The sequence below is a fragment of the Tenebrio molitor genome, chromosome 5 (genome assembly GCF_963966145.1).
Source record: "Tenebrio molitor chromosome 5, icTenMoli1.1, whole genome shotgun sequence".
Classification (NCBI taxonomy): domain Eukaryota; kingdom Metazoa; phylum Arthropoda; class Insecta; order Coleoptera; family Tenebrionidae; genus Tenebrio; species Tenebrio molitor.
In genome coordinates this window covers 11,101,321-11,117,147 of record NC_091050.1, presented here as the reverse complement: position 1 = coordinate 11,117,147, position 15,827 = coordinate 11,101,321, and the positions used below count along the sequence as shown (strand labels likewise).

The window sequence follows — 15,827 nt, the reverse complement described above, 5'->3', positions numbered from 1 at the left end:
AAAAAACTAAACCGACATTTTATGACTCTCTTGTACACTTGTACTTGTACATCAGACATCACCGATGACGTGCCAGTCTAAGACCTTAATAAATCTAAGTATATCAGTGTCAGATCGTGAGACCCATTTCATAATTATTGGGTACTTTCAATAACTATTTTAAGATTTTTAAGGGAGGACCAAATCAGTTGAATGCGAATTGCGAACTGTGATACTGTGAACTGTGATGCAGTGAAAAAAGTTTAAAGACGTTCTTTACGTAGACGTACGTTTATTCAGTTGAAATAATTGGTTGAATCTTCAGTTATTTTTTTTTATCTTAAAACGTAGTGGCAAGTATTGCATTTCATCTATTATATTGTTCAATTGTTCTTATTATACATAAAAGAATTTGCAAACAGAAAAGCTAGAAGAGTTGAAATTTTACAACTCAGTTCTTAATTTTTACTAATGTTATAAATTCCAAACAGAGACACATAGCCATAACCGACAAGCGTGAAAACGTGAGAAAAGTAGGAAGCAACAAATTAGCTACTTATACAGGGTGTCCCAGAACTGGCTCCCCAGAGAAAAAAGGGAGCCTTAGGGCGAATATATTAACGTGTATTTTGAAGAAAAGAAGTCCTATCTCAAATGATAACCGAGAAAAGACATTCTGAAGTTGACCAATTAGAGTTGAGCATCATTAAGGTGGAATAATCGCAATTTTGCGTTGCCTAGGTTTCCTTTTTATCCGTAAACCTCTATCATTCTGTCCATTAGATTTGGTCCACTACATTTATTAGAATGATTGTTTACGTCAGTTTGACATTTGTTATACAATTTCGCTGCGATATTTAATTCAAGTGTATCATTTAACATGTATTCTTCCTCTGAGTACGTAGATATGATTCTTACTTTTGCGCGATGTGGGAACAATGCACGTGAAGCAGTAAGGTTGTACCGTGAACAATTTCCACAAAGACAAAGTCGAAGAAGAAGTTGGGGGTACTCCAAGAAATGTAAGGACTGTCGAACACGAGGAGTATTGAATGTCTTTGAGGAAGACGGCACCCGGAGTATTCGAACAGTTTCTCGTGAAATGGGTTTATCCAAGAGTTCGGTGCAGAGAGTTCCAGCTGATAATAGGAGGCATCCGTACCACTATACAGGAGTACAACATCTTCTGCCAGAGGATTATCCAATTAGGCGAGAGTTTTATCTGTGGTTAATAAATCAAAACGATGCTCCACACTTCTTGTCACGGATACTGTTTTCTGATGAGTCGCTATTTTGCCAGTAAGGTTGTTCCAATAATCACAACCTTCATATCTGGGCAGAGGAAAATCCAAGAGAATTATTTCCCAGAGGTTTTCAACATAGGTTTTCTGTTAATTTGTGGACTGGGCAATTGGGCGATCGTTTGGCAAGTATAAGCGTGGTGGATCCTTCCATTTGTTAAAATTCCGAATCCCCGGCTCTAGATTGGACCGTTTCAATTCTCCTCAAGATTAACGGGGGCAAGATATGCTCAGTTCATTGCCACGGAGCTACCTGATTTACTTCAAATTGTACCTCTTGCTTATCGCATAAATGACTGGTTCCAACATTTTAGCAGAAACGTTCGGGAAATTTTGGATAACCAATATCCACAGCGCTGGATCGGTCGAGGAGGACCGCATCATTGGCCTGCCAGGTCTCCAGATCTGAATCTGAATCATTTGAAATCTATCATTTATCGGCGGCCCATAAATTCAGAGGCTGATCTGAGAGTTCGAATTCGGGAGGCTTTGTTTCAGTTACTGAAGAAATGATAACTAACGCTACAAGAAGTTTGTTACGTAGAGCACAATTGTGCATACAAATGAATGGTGGTCATTTCGAACATCTTAACATTGTTACCTATTTAAATAAATGGTTCTTTTTAGAATGGCCATTTTTATTGTTTTATTTCGAATTTTGCAATTGTCAAGTCTTGATGTTGATGACAGATAAACGTCAACGAATTTTTATATCGGAAAACGTCAAAATTCCAGTTGCCCAAACATTTTATTGATTTGTGCGATATCAGAGATTTTTTGTTGTTGTTTAGCAACCGATCGGATTTTTTAGTAACACCTGAGGACGAGCTTCCGGGATTGGTGAAATTAAAAACTTTATAACTCGATAATTTGAACTAGCAGAAAATTTATTTTAGTCAATTTGGAGTATCTTTTGTTGTCGGCACATGCCTGTTTTCTCTGGGGAGCCAGTTCTGGGACACCTGTATATGTATGTGCTTAAGGACATAATCATTTATAATTTGTATTTAAGTTAAATTAGTGGGTACCTAATAAATAATTATTATGTAATATGAGTTTCCTTTTTTGTAAATTTCTCCAAAGGGCAGCGAAGTGGTTCACTAATTTATCAAAAAAGCGCTTCGTGGATTTCGCACACAGGCGCTCGCCAAGGTCGACGCGGCACTGACCTGACCTGTCCTATCTACAAGGCCGCACAAAGTGGGCGCTATTCTACTTTTTACCGCGTAGACACTTTTCTCTGTGTCTGTCAAAAAACGTGCAATCTATCAGTGTACGGAGTTTACTACAGTTGTATTTAATTATGGACAATACACGATTTTACTTCAATTTTTATTTCTCGGAATGCGATTCACAATCAAGATTTTCACTGTCTTAACACCAAAAATAACGGAACAAGAGACAACGCCACCAAAAACTAAAGCAACAAGAACCACATCTAATAGGAAATATTCACTCCATGACATATCGACTTTTGGACATCTTAAATGTTTGGCACCCTTGTGCCTGATCGCGTGTTCAATCCACCAAATAGTTTTATCCAATCCTGACACAGGCTGATCCATTAGCACATCTCTTAGTCGTCTTGCGTTTGTCCTATACCTACAAAATAATTTGAAACATGTTATTCCAACTCAGACTTAAGTTAAGTACGTTTCGTTCGAGGCGACCTCGATTATCACTTCCTTCAACTCATTTTTGGTCATGATGGTGTGATCGATGCTTTGAGCAACTCCCATCTGGACCAAGTGCATCACGTTCATTGGTTGATCGAGGAAAAATGGCATTCCGACAACAGGTACGCCGTGAATTATGGCTTCTTCGATTGATTGAAGACCACCTTGGGTAACAAACGCTTTAATATTTTTGTGACTCAAGACATCTTGTTGGGGCAACCATTTCCTTGCCATTACATTTCCGGATAGTTCTGGTAAATGATCAACATCCCATTTCCAGAGCACATTATATGGTAGTTCTGTCAAAGCCTCCGTTATAGTTTCTCTGAGTGAATGGCTCAAATTACAAGAGTTTATATTTGATCCTAAACTGAAATAAACAACTCCTCGAGGACTGTCATCTAAAAACATCTGTAGATCCTTTAAAAAGAAAATTAGTAATAGAAGAGTGACATTTAGTGTAGCTTACGTGAGGCAAAGGTTTCGTAGGTCGAGTGTGAATCTGTTGCATTTCCACAATTGCCGGAACATTTGGACGCACTGGATGGACAACTGGATTGGCACTTGTAAGGACTAAGCTTACGTTTCTTAGGATGTCTCCAATATAAGGACAGTAATTTCCAAAGTACTTCTTAGTTTTTTTGTCATACTGGGGCAAGGCATACAGACTTGCAAATAACCTCATCCAGATTTTATAAAACAAAAGGACGAATTTTTCATACAAACCGACATTCTTCGTTAATTGCATTTGCGGTTCGAGAAGTATCTCTGGATGTGAGGGATTGCCTACAGCATCTTGGGCGAAGAAAGGCAGAGCTAAAGAGCTAACTCCAATTATTGGAACTTTGAAGCGACACCCAAAACTGTAGATCAAAGGATGAAGATTTTCTACTATGACAAGATCAAAACTGGTGGAAGCATTTTGAAAAATTGTCTGCGAACGATTCAGGACTTCTTCGACGAGTTCCCCGTAGTACTTGGTCCCATACAAAAGAGTACTGAACAGAAAGTTGTCTTTGGACATTCCTAACGTCCGGTCGTGGTACTTCGCCGTGATTTCACGAAGTGTTGGAAATTCAAATTCCGTGAGATTGATTAGATTTGGGTTTTTGATTGAGTTCGGTGTTAACGTTGTCACTTGGTGGCCTCGGAGTGACAGGTGTGCACTAATCGACTGGTGAACAGCGAGATGACTATTTGAAGGAATGGAAAAAACGTAGAGAATTCTTGCAGAACGTGAGGCAGATAGACAAGTCATTAAAAAAAGGGAAAGCAAGAACATGGTGGCTTTCGTACTAAATTTTACTTTAGAGGTCAAGCCGTTTATATTCATGAGGTGTTTATCAGTCCTCGACCGTATGCAGTAGTTTTTGTAGGAGTCACCTATGAAACCTATGATTAACGTACTCGTAATAACTTGCGTACGTGCATTTAAAAACGGGTATTAAAGAAAAATGTAAAGTGTTTAGTTCTAAAAAATAAGGCCATTAGGTACATTCGCATGAAGTTAAAATGATTCATTACAACCAGACTAATGGAACGGCTTTTGAATGTAACAATCATTATATTTATGGAGGCAATGGTGCTTCAAGGTTAAAAAACACAAAATGGAATTCTATATCAGTGCAGTAAAAGATTGACGTTACTGATTAAAACAAAATTCATACGTAGTTTAAAGCAAGAACAGAGGACGCAGGTTCGACGTTTCGGTGGACTTGTAGTAATCTTCTTCAGATAATGAAGAATTTAATCTGGCTCCCATATCATGGGCGAAACACTTAATGGATAGAGAAAATAAATGTTTTAAGTGCAACTGAAAATAAATCAGAAGAATGATTGAAAATAAGTAAATGAGGTAAATTTTAGTACGAACAAAAATGTGGAAAGGAAACATAATTATTGATAATGTAGATTCTGAAATGAGACAAGCAACTGTAAGCTTTACATCTAGCGACTCTAAAATTTTATATTGTTATTTTTAGGATAGTGGACCAGGACACACATTGAAAACTACAGTTATTTTAGTAATTAAAATATGTAGTAAGATAATTGTTTTTGATTACAGTACAGGCATCCTAGCTACGTTGCTACATTACTTCTAATAAAATTTATTGGTTTTCTTGTTCTGGATTGTCTGTTGTTGGTGGGGGTGGAATGGTAACTTGTTTGACCGGAATTCTGGGCGACAAGTTTACCATACTGGCCCATTGCCCATCGCACAAATCATTAAAACCCATATCTTTCAACAAAGCACCTCCCAGTTCAGCAGGTCCTCGACAGGTCGGCTGGATATCCCACACCTTACTCTTGTTCTCGTCCACCCATCTAAAAGCAATTTGGTACTACTAGTACCAAAAATACAGTACTTACAAGGCCAAGTAGAGAATGTTGCAGTCACAGTGCCAGGGATTCTTCGCCAGTTTGATCGAAATCAGCTTGTCGAGATGATCAAAACATTTAGAAGGCAAAAAGTGAAACTTGTTACTGTCCAGGTCTCTGCAATTTGAACCTTTGCATTCTGGACTGGACTAGTATCCAATATTTACAGTTTTTCCAGATTTGGAGTGTACGAGAAAATATTGGGATGTATGTTCTTGAGAATGTTGTTGTTGATGAGCAAAGACGTCAGATTGGTCAACCCATTGAAGCTCTTCTCATCCAGTTCTTCCAGGTTGTTCGAAAAGAGGAAAAGCTTCTTCAGGTTGGGGTTGGATTCGAAACTGTTCTCGGGTAACTCTGATATGAAGTTCTGGCCCAGATGCAGGTCTTCCAGATTGTACAGGTTTGAAAAGTCGTTGAGTTGTATCTGAAAGAAGAAATGAAGCGTTGTTGCGGAAGAAATAGTCACTTGGTACCCTCCTGAGGTGATTTGAAGTCAGCTGCAAAGACTTCAAGTTTTGCAAAGCGTTGAAGAGTTTGTCCGAAATGCTGGAGATGTGGTTTTTTCGAAAATTCAAATATTCCAGTTTTGTTAAAGCATCGAACAAGCCTAAAATCACTCAAGAAGTACAATTCCAAGAGCGCACCCCTCGTTACCAGTTGGTAGATAATCGATTCTGTTGTCGGCGAGTTGCAACCTCTTCATGTTGGTCAAATCTGTGAAGAGGAACTTCGGAAGCCGTTCGATCTTGTTGTTGCTGAAATCCAAATCTTCGAGCGAGTCCAACCCAGCGAAGAGCGTTTGAGGAACGATCTTGATGCTGTTTCTGGACATGTGCACAACAATAAGCTTGACGTTTCCTTTAAAGAAGTGCGGCGGCAGTTGTCTGATCCTGTTGTTTGACATGTCAAGAGTTTGCAGATTTCGCAGCTTCACCAACAAATCACCCGGGACATCTTCAATTTTGTTCTTGTGCAACCGCCTGAAAAACATCTCTTGAACAGATTCGTCTCATCTGTTGCACTTACAAGTATTGCAAGCTGCCCAAATCGTCGAATATGCCGTCCGGCAGGTGGTCCAGTTCGTTGTCAAAGAGGTCGAGTTCTGTCAGATGCGACAGCATCAGAAAGGCGTTCTTGTTCAAGGTGGTCAATCCGTTGATCCCCAAATCACTGAAAATACAGATTGCAGTTGTGTCACTGACGCTGCACCATCTTACATCGAGACGGCGTCTTGTGGGAGGATTTGCGTGGCGGGTAGTACTGGAAGGTTTTGCTGCCAACACGACAAGCTCTTGGTTTCCGGTCGGCATTTGCAAGGACCTTGGGCGCACTCTAACCATCTTTCGTTCAGTTTCGAGATTTTCCACACTGTGGGAATTGAATTATCTCGAGTAATTTACGATGTGAAGGGTACTACCTGGTTGCTCGAGTGATCTCAGCCGTCGTTCAAGTTTCAACAGGTAGCTGTTGTTGTTGTTATCTTCTAAGCTGTCGATGAACTCTTGGAGGTCTATTTTGCTCTGTTCCAGTGCTTCGCACGCGTTAATGTCACAAATGTAGTCTTCACTGTTGACTCCGCTTATTAAAAGGATGCACAGGATTGTTCGCATTGTTGGTGAGGTACGTTGTGGGCTCACAAAAAATTCACCGCTGACTTAGAATTGTTGCTATTATATAATTACACAACAATTTTCTTTATTAAATGATTTGAATAGATTACCAAGCAGAAAATTTATTTCCTTATCTAATTTACAATGTATGCGGCGATAGTACATTTGAGTGTTTTGTCTTGCCAAGGTGCTTCCAGTTAAGAATTGCTGTGTCTAATAGATTTTCTACAAATCGTGGTGCAATTCTATAATGAGGACCGTCGTTCCAGTAGAAAATAATTTGGTTAAAGGATCTGTGTAACGTGCAATTAACTGAAAAGCATTATAGTTGTTTTTATAAAAATGATTCATAAATTCATAGTCATCTTTTGATGATGATGATGATGATATGACAATCTGTTCATTTTCTAATCTAACGTTTAAAAAATTGTATTCATGCCGAAAATCTGAAACTAATTTTAAGGTAATTTTTGTTTAATGTAATGTGATGGAATACCTTCAAAACTGGTAGAGTAGTAAGTAGTACCTTCTTCAAGTTCTGGATTTTCTTTCATCACAAAAGTACCATTTTTATAAAGGTGACCTACGTACAACGGTTTTACAAAAACTGGCATCGGTGGTGATGGTGGATTTATTACTAGTTGAGAAGTGCTCATATTTGAAGGGTATCCCGAATCCTGCAACATCAACTTATGAAATAATACCTGACGAGAACCTTAAATGAGATGCAAGGATCAAAACAGCACTCACTGTGACCGTCATGGTGACTTCAATTTTTTTAGTAATAGAGGAACCAGGTACTTTAGGAATCAGTTGAGCGGAGTGTTGCTTATTCAAGGTGCCTGGTACTACGCCCCCGTATACTATATCAAAATAGTCGTTGTCGTCAATGTTGAAAGATAATTCTCCGTTGGTTATGTCATAATCTGTTGCAGTGATGGGGTTTAAGAAGAGCTGACGCTTGAAGTCATCCAAGTGGGTAGAAATGAGGTTGTAAACGTATTTCGGTTTGCTAAAGAATGTCTGATGGTTATTGCTGTCTATTACTGGAACTACGGTGTGCTGAAATGTAAATGTTTTAGTAAAATATGTTGTGATGTTATTGTTAACAGATTTTCTTATTCTTCTTCTTGTTTGATGTCTCCACTTCGCTTTTGCTACTGTTACAACTGTCTCCATCTATATTACAAGTATTTTTAATTTAATAATGTGTCCATTTTTTTGTTTTCTTCATTTTAAAATTTTCTTTATGATTAACATTATAGTACTCCAATATACTAAGGCGATCTGTTTTTCCATTTCTTAATTACTTACCATTTGAATCTCAGCACCATCACTGCATCTTAGAGACAAGAGAAAACTAAGATCGAAATTCGTTTTTTCGCTTTGTTCTTCCTTCTCATTTATCTTAGGAATGGTAATGAATAAAGTATTATCCTTCGAATTCACTGTTACGCCAATACGCGGACCTCCTGGAAACATAGTCTGCTTGAAGATAGTTAATAAAAGAAAGTACTATCACCTACCTAATGTCAATAAGCCTTGTCTCCTTGTTTTGTAAGTGGTATAATAATAGTCAGCAGTAGCTTCTAGAAACATAGTCTACTGAAAGACAGTTAATGAAAGAAAGTACTATCACCAACCTATTACGTTTTGTGTCAGCAGCTTGTAAGTGTAGGGAACGGTGGACTCCGGATCAGTGTCGTAGATTGGATCAGTTATTGCCAAGTATGTATGCGTCAAATTGTTGACTGTACAATCTGGAACACAATATTAGAATAATACCCAAAAGGACTTATATTGTAAATCGGTACTTAAAGGTGCAGTCGCTGACACTGGTACATTTCCTGAAAACATTTAAAGTAGTAATTTAAAAAATAATAAACTGGCTTCTTACCCCAAATGTAAATGAAGAGTATGCCTGCTGCGACCTGTTTCAAAAAATTATTCATCCTGCAATGATGTTTGATGGATACTTCTCTAACAGTTTGTGCGTTGAGTAGCTTCAACGCACTCATTAAAAGTAAGGATCATAAAATATTTCTGGCGCAAATTCACATATTTTTGAAGATTAAAGTTATCAACTGGTGACAGTTTCCGTTATTATTTATCTAGTAGATTGACTGCACACTAGTCCTTGTTTTTCACTGCGTCGCAAAAGGAAGTTCTATTACGAGAAAAACACAAGACTCGATATGATTAGAATTTCTGTTGGAAAGTTATTTTCTATTTGGGGTTAGATTATTTTTACCGTAGCGTAGGTAATCTTTTTTTGGAACTCAACTTGCGAAAACAAAAAATAAAACAGATATTGTCAACTTTGTAAAATTTTATTGTCATTATTATACGATAAAACTAATGGCTGGGAAAATGAATGCAATAGGTCTTGTCCTTCTTACAAGTCATGGTGGTGTTCAACAATGAGAGTGGCTCTGCTTGCGGTGGCCAAATTTGTAACTACATTGACATATGTCGCCTTCAGTTCGTACGCAATATAGTTGTTTTGGAAGAAAACTGAAGAATCTAGTTGGTCATTGCTTTCGATAACAATTTTCTCATTTTCCACTCTTGAAATAAAATTGTTTTGGTCACGTTCTCCATCAATAATTATTGTGACACGAGTTTGATAATATGTAGTTCCTTCCGCAAGCTCTGGAGTCTCGTTTATTACAAAAGTGTGGTTCTTGTAGTAATGACCTACGTAAAATGTTTTGTCGAAAATGGGTGCTGGTGGTGACGGAGGATTGATCACAAGCTTTGTTACATTTCGTCTCGGGGGAGTCCCCACATCCTGTAACACAACGGTGTGAAAAACGAGAAATTACAGTATTCCGCGGTACTTACAGTCACTCCAATCTCAACTTCAATTCTTTCAGTGAGGAGCTTGCCATGTGTTTTCGGTACTAGTTTAGGGTAGTGCTTTTTGTTCAAAGTACCGGGAACGACTCCACCGTACATTATGTCAAAGTAGGCGTTTTCCTCTATGGTAAAGTCTACTTCTACGTTGGTAACGTCATAATCGGTAGCGACGACGGGATATAAAATTAATTGACGTTGAAAATCTTCCACGTATGCGGAAATGAGATTGTAAGTGTATCTTGGCTTGTCGAAGAAGGGCTCATGGTTATTGGTATCGATCAATCGAATACTGCTGTACTGAAGTTAACAGGAGAAGCATTAACAACACTAGATTTTCATTGTGTGTCAATTTTCTTACCATTTCAACTATGGCTCTGTTGTCGCAATGCAGATTTAATTTGACATTGTAATAAAATTCAGATCTTCTACTTGGCTCAACCATTTCGTTTATTTGCTTGATATTAAGAAATACCCGATTATAACTCTTACTTTCATGCACACTGACGTAGGGATTGTCAACGATCTCGACATCTGAAATTTATTTAACAATCTTTAGAGCTATTCCGACACTCGTATAACCGAAATTGAGTGAACAATTTTTGGCTGAGAGTTAGACACTTACAACTTACGCTGACTTTTTCAAGTCCGCTGTTATAATAGTTTGTTAAAGGTGGAACAGTTGTTTCGTTGTCAACGTCTAACACCACATCTTCAAATTTTAAATAATTGTTTTTGATATTGTAAAAACTACAGTCTAAAAGTAAGAAAAACTATTAATAATGTCAAATGTTCTCTACGAATTTTTACCTAAAGATTTCTCAGCCACTGCGTACGTTATTGTTCCTAGAATATTTGATAATTGACATGAAACAGCTAAACACGTTTAAATCTGAATTTATTCGGCTTACCCGACATGAGAGCAACATGCACTAGTACCAGAAGTGCGTAATAAGGCATTTTATTGTCTGGTTTAACTCTAAGAAATCACACAAAATCAGTAAAACTTACACAAACATGTTTGTGCTTGATAACTTATAAATATTGAGAAAGTAATGGCAAGCTTTATTGTACAGGAGCGACCTGTACCGTTAGTTAGAGTACCTGACCACTGACCAGGGATGACCACACCCCACCACCCTCCCTAAAAGGAAATAACAGGGAGGGAAACAAACAAACAAATCAGAGTGCAAATTTCCTTTGCGTTGTGACGTCACTGAGCATCCTTATTTGCCACTTTGAATTTGCCTTAAACAAAGGGGCGTATCGCAAAAAACGAGGTGGAGGAAGTGGATTTATCAATATAAGTATATAACGGGTGTTAAAAAATTTGGCGTCGAAGTTGCCGTTGAAGAGTTGATTGTGAATGCACCATATGGATAACGGATCACGGATCAGCTGTTTAAATCTTATACGCTTTTACACGAGTGGAGCGTTCTCAATCGACTCTCCAACGCCAAATTTAAAAAAACACCTTTGCAAGGTGGAACGAGGAAGGATGACCGATCTTTGCGACCGGCCGACCGGCGTTAGTACCGCTACGCCGCCTACACTGGCGGGGAGGTCCTCGGATTCCTTCCTCGCTTCAGATAAATAAAATAGAAAATATTCTAATCGCGATAAGGCCCTGAGAAGAACCTCGCACAAAAAGTCGTTGGTGAGCGCCAATGCCCACTTCCAGGCAAGGTCGATGACAATGTGATAAGGAGTACCTATAATGTAAAAAAAATATGAGATTCTATGAGAAGGAAAATATAGCAATGCGCCCAATCCCGTGATTAAGAATAAATGAAAAATGAACAATGATTAATGAAATTATAGCAGCCGCGCAATTAATGATAAAATGTACGAGAATGAATACGATTTTTGAACGCCGCTCGGTCAATATGAATAAGAACCACGAGGAATGAAAGATTTTGAAAGCCACGGCCCTCAATGATATGCAAAACGAATTTCATCGTTCCGGGAACCTGGATTCGGTGATGGCTGAAGTCCAGGTTCCTCCAGGAGAGCCACGGCGACGACGTCGGTCAGCAGACGCCGGCATGGGTGTAGATCCGCTCTTCGGCGTTCAGTTCTGAAAACCTTCGCGGTGGGGCCTCTAATCGTCAGTCCGCGTCAGCCAGCCCTCGTCAACTCCACCACGATACCACACCAGCTTTGCATCTCGGACTTCAGAAAAAGAAAAAAGAAAACATAGCCTCGGGCCCTCCACGTATTCTTTGAACCAACAATAATGAAAAATGACTTTAGTGCCGAGGTGCATATTACATTTTTTCCGAAATCGCAAATTCGGACAAAATTTGTGCAAAACTATTTGTGGAGGTAGGTTATCACATATTATTATTGATGCAAAAAATCCATGCTGTTTCAAAGTAAGCACATCTGAACCTGTGTCTGCTAATAAGGCGGCAAACGTTCTACGAAACACATTTTTGTTCGGCACTGTCAGAATTTGAGAATTTTCTCCTGTGTGAACGGATTTTGATAAATGTCACAACTTATCAAAACGAAACGTCAAGCTAATTTTAAAGATTTTAAGCGATTTGGAGCCTTTAAGGGGCTCGTCGAACAAAAAAACGTTGTATTCACTGTTATTAATGTTTGCAACCCACAATACACAAAATTTTAGTATAATGAACTATGTACAATTGCGGCCAAATAAAAGCGACCACTAAATTGACATTTTATGTCATCTTTATAGATTTCGGTAATTCAGGCTTTTAAAATGAAAGTTTTTCTGGTAACCAGATACCCACACCTGTGGCACAACATAACAGTGACGGATGATGTCAATTTGAAAAATAGTTTTTTATGTTATCTCTTAGGAGATGATTTTTCAGGTGATTTAATATTTAATTCCGATTTACAATAGAAAAAATTGCTGCCCAGTTTTATTTGGCCGCAACTGTACTTTGGTGACGATTTTGGACACTTTACTTGGACTTTACTTTTGGACACTTTTTTGAGGATTTTATGTACAGTCGCGAGCAATAAATTTTGCTCCATTGTAAAACGGTCATAAGCATCATAACCTATACTTATACATATCATCATGTTGAATGGCATTAATTGTAATTTTTTCCTCATTTTTTGACACTTTGTTGACATGGGCATAATCAGGTAGGACATTTTTTTAAATTTGTGCCAATCTAACCAAATTTTGAAATGACATTGACGACCAAAATTTATTGCTCGCGACAGTAACTTTACTGACGATTTTGGAAAAAACAGATTTTGCCAACTTTGTAAAATTTTATTGTTATTATTCGATAATACGACAAAACTAATGGCTAGGAAAATGAATGCAACAGGTCTTGTCCTTCTTACAAGTCATGGTGGAGTTCAACAATGAGAGTGGCTCTGCTAGCGGTGGCCCGATTTGTAACTACATCGACATATGTCGCCTCCAGTTCGTATGCAATATAGTTGTTTTGAAAAAAATATGAAGAATCCAATCTCTGGTTTATTTCGATAACAATTTTCCCATTTTCTACTCTTGAAATAAAATTGTTTTGGTAACCTTGTTTATCGTTAATTTTGACATGTGTTTGATAATAAGTAGTTCCTTCCGCAAGCTCTGGACTCTCGTTTATTACAAAAGTGTCGTTCTTGTAGTAATGACCTACGTAAAATGTCTTGTCGAAAATGGGTGCAGGTGGTGACGGAGGATTGATTACAAGTTTTGTAAAATTTTGTCTCGGGGGAGTCCCCACATCCTGTAACACAACAGTGTAAACAACGAGAAATTACAGTAGTCCTCGGTACTTACAGTCACTCCAATCCAAAGTTCAATTCTTTCAGTGAGGAGCTTACCATGTGTTTTCGGTACTAGTTTAGGGTAATGCTTTTTGTTCAAAGAACCGGGAACGACTCCACCGTACAGTATGTCAAAGTAGGGGTTTTCCTGTATGGTAAAGTCTACTTCTATATTTGTAATGTCGTAATCAGTTGCGATGATGGGATATAAAATTAAGTGACGTTGAAAATCTTCCACGTATGCGGAAATGAGATTGTAAGTGTATCTGGGCTTCTCGAAGAAGGGCTCATGGTTATTTGTATCGATGAGTCGAATACTGCTGTACTGAAATTAACAAAAGAAGCGTTAATAACACTAGATTTTCATTTTGTGTAAATTTTCTTACCATTTCAACTATGGCGCTGTTGTTGCAATGCAGATTTAATTTGACATTGTAATAAAATTCAGATCTTCTACTTGGCTCAACCACTTCGTTTATTTGCTTGAAATTAAGAAATACCAGACCAAAATACCGACTTTCACTCACGCTGACGTAGGGATTGTCAACGATATCAACATCTGAAATTAATTGTTTAACGTGTTTCCCAATCTTTAGTCATATGATTTGTACATCAACTGTCTCGTTATAACGACCATGTTTCAGTGAGACACTCGGTATAACCGAAATTGATTGAACAATTTTTCGCCGAGAGTTAGACACTTACAACTTACGTTGATTTTTTGAAGACCACTGTTTGAAGAAGGTGGAATAGTTGTTTCGATATCAACGTCTAACACCACATCTTCAAATTTTAAATAATTATTTTCGATATTGTAAAAGGTACAGTCTAAAAGTAAGAAAAAAATATTAATAACGTCAAATACATATGTCTCTACGAGTTTTTACCTAAAGGTTTCTCAGCTACTGCGTACAGTATTGTTCCTAGAAATTTCATAATTGACATAAAGCTACTAATAATTATTTGTATATCAAGGCCGCGAAATCATTCTTTAACGTATCGAAAGAAAAATTGTCGCCGAGGCCGCTTACGGCCGGACAGGACAATTTCGAGGATGTTAAAGGATTTCGCAGCCAAGGTGTACACAACATTTTTTGTGCAACACGAAAAGTTCTAATTATTATAAAATGAACAAGTAAAATTTGCTTCGCTCTCAATAAATACATATGTACACATAAATTGGGCTTACATGTCGCTATGGAAATGACATAAATAAAATAATTCATTTTGTAGGTAATCGTAAAAATGTCGGAGGAGAATTGTGGTGAAAGTGATGTTTCAGATTCGTGTGGGTGCTCCTCCAGAGTTAAAAAAGTACGTACACTTCTATTAAAAAAAAAGCGTACAAGTAGTGAGCACAATTTTGGCTAGATTGCCATATCGTAAACCTATCTTTTAATTGTTGTTACTTAGAAACCTGTAACAAAACCCGTGATGATAGCTGGATTTGATCGTGTATTCTTCAAAGATTTTAATGTGTATAAATGTTTTGCTTTATTTATTAGGCAAGTATTACCAATTACTACAAACACAATTCAAACTTTTATTCACAAATTTATGGAAAAAGGCAACTCTCAACAATCTAACAACAATTTAAAAATTTATAAAAAACAGTGTTCACACATTTGACATACATACAAAATGTCAGTAATACGTTTTCTTGGAAACGATTAATTAATTTTATCCCCATTTACAGCAGCCCTCAATACGTGTACGCTTTTTTTTTAATAGAAGTATACATACTTATTATAAATTCTGCAGTTTCTAATTTCATACCGGAAACATTTAAATGCCAGTCTTACATGGAAATTCTGATTTGTATCAAATATTAAAATGACGTTTACTTTAACGGATGTCGTTAAAAGCACCGAAATCCGATTTCGCGGCCTGTTTTAAGTACGTGAAGTACTCGTTTCGCGTATGGTTACACAAAAACACGTTTAAACTAAATTTATTTGGCTTACCCGACATGAGAACAACATGCACTAGTACCAGAAGTGCGTAATAAGGCATTTTATTGTACTGACTGATTAATACTGGCGTCGTCTGTCTTAACTAGAAGAGGAATGAAAGAAATCAAGCAAAATCAGCATTTGGAAAACTTACACAAACATATTTGTGCTTGATAACTTATAATATAAATACTAAGGAAGTACCTAGTCGCAACCTTGATAAACCAAGATAAAATTTTATCTCACTGTTTATGTAGAATCTCGAAACGACAAAAAAAAACCACCGAGGATGTGCACAGTATTGAATATGTA

The 15,827-nt window shown here is 37.6% G+C and overlaps 3 protein-coding genes and 1 long non-coding RNA gene across 4 annotated transcripts; 1 reads left to right on the top strand and 3 right to left on the bottom strand.

Annotated features, from left to right (window-relative positions):
- The first annotated feature begins 4,395 nt into the window (after positions 1 to 4,395).
- Positions 4,396 to 5,081, top strand: LOC138131081 (uncharacterized). The gene is made up of 2 exons (XR_011159708.1): positions 4,396 to 4,890; positions 4,939 to 5,081. It is a non-coding gene; the product is annotated as an uncharacterized lncRNA (long non-coding RNA).
- On the bottom strand, positions 4,990 to 9,002 carry LOC138131080 (leucine-rich repeat-containing protein 15-like). The gene is made up of 15 exons (XM_069047843.1): positions 8,846 to 9,002; positions 8,763 to 8,795; positions 8,592 to 8,708; positions 8,475 to 8,537; positions 8,263 to 8,420; positions 7,699 to 8,010; positions 7,445 to 7,625; positions 6,756 to 7,400; positions 6,556 to 6,706; positions 6,365 to 6,508; positions 5,993 to 6,318; positions 5,812 to 5,945; positions 5,503 to 5,762; positions 5,327 to 5,452; positions 4,990 to 5,281 (listed from the first exon to the last, which is right to left on the bottom strand). Exons 8-15 carry the CDS (start codon positions 6,946 to 6,948, stop codon positions 5,065 to 5,067), a joined length of 1,551 nt encoding a protein of 516 aa, XP_068903944.1. The 5' UTR covers positions 6,949 to 7,400; positions 7,445 to 7,625; positions 7,699 to 8,010; positions 8,263 to 8,420; positions 8,475 to 8,537; positions 8,592 to 8,708; positions 8,763 to 8,795; positions 8,846 to 9,002; the 3' UTR covers positions 4,990 to 5,064.
- Positions 9,003 to 9,252: 250 nt separating this feature from the next.
- On the bottom strand, positions 9,253 to 12,341 carry LOC138130825 (uncharacterized). The gene is made up of 6 exons (XM_069047499.1): positions 10,716 to 12,341; positions 10,615 to 10,650; positions 10,430 to 10,561; positions 10,166 to 10,338; positions 9,793 to 10,104; positions 9,253 to 9,739 (listed from the first exon to the last, which is right to left on the bottom strand). Exons 1-6 carry the CDS (start codon positions 10,762 to 10,764, stop codon positions 9,344 to 9,346), a joined length of 1,098 nt encoding a protein of 365 aa, XP_068903600.1. The 5' UTR covers positions 10,765 to 12,341; the 3' UTR covers positions 9,253 to 9,343.
- Positions 12,342 to 13,039: 698 nt separating this feature from the next.
- Positions 13,040 to 15,696, bottom strand: LOC138130826 (uncharacterized). The gene is made up of 7 exons (XM_069047500.1): positions 15,670 to 15,696; positions 15,528 to 15,618; positions 14,451 to 14,486; positions 14,269 to 14,391; positions 13,950 to 14,122; positions 13,577 to 13,888; positions 13,040 to 13,523 (listed from the first exon to the last, which is right to left on the bottom strand). Exons 2-7 carry the CDS (start codon positions 15,574 to 15,576, stop codon positions 13,131 to 13,133), a joined length of 1,086 nt encoding a protein of 361 aa, XP_068903601.1. The 5' UTR covers positions 15,577 to 15,618; positions 15,670 to 15,696; the 3' UTR covers positions 13,040 to 13,130.
- Between the last annotated feature and the right edge of the window lie 131 nt (positions 15,697 to 15,827).

Bases quoted from the DNA above. Each gene is read 5' to 3' on its own strand.
- LOC138131080 (XM_069047843.1), bottom strand. From the start codon at position 6,948: ATGCGAACAATCCTGTGCATCCTTTTAATAAGCGGAGTCAACAGTGAA. The intron at 6,509-6,555 runs GTAAGATGGTGC...CTGTATTTTCAG, and splicing joins CCACAAGACGCCGTCTCGAT to TGATTTGGGGATCAACGGAT. The intron at 5,763-5,811 runs GTACCAAGTGAC...TTCTTCTTTCAG, and splicing joins CTTCAAATCACCTCAGGAGG to ATACAACTCAACGACTTTTC.
- LOC138130825 (XM_069047499.1), bottom strand. From the start codon at position 10,764: ATGCCTTATTACGCACTTCTGGTACTAGTGCATGTTGCTCTCATGTCG. The intron at 10,339-10,429 runs GTAAGTGTCTAA...AATAAATTTCAG, and splicing joins TGAAAAAGTCAGCGTAAGTT to ATGTCGAGATCGTTGACAAT. The intron at 10,105-10,165 runs GTAAGAAAATTG...TGTTAACTTCAG, and splicing joins ACAGAGCCATAGTTGAAATG to TACAGCAGTATTCGATTGAT.
- LOC138130826 (XM_069047500.1), bottom strand. From the start codon at position 15,576: ATGCCTTATTACGCACTTCTGGTACTAGTGCATGTTGTTCTCATGTCG. The intron at 14,392-14,450 runs GTAAAAACTCGT...TCTTACTTTTAG, and splicing joins AGTAGCTGAGAAACCTTTAG to ACTGTACCTTTTACAATATC. The intron at 13,889-13,949 runs GTAAGAAAATTT...TGTTAATTTCAG, and splicing joins ACAGCGCCATAGTTGAAATG to TACAGCAGTATTCGACTCAT.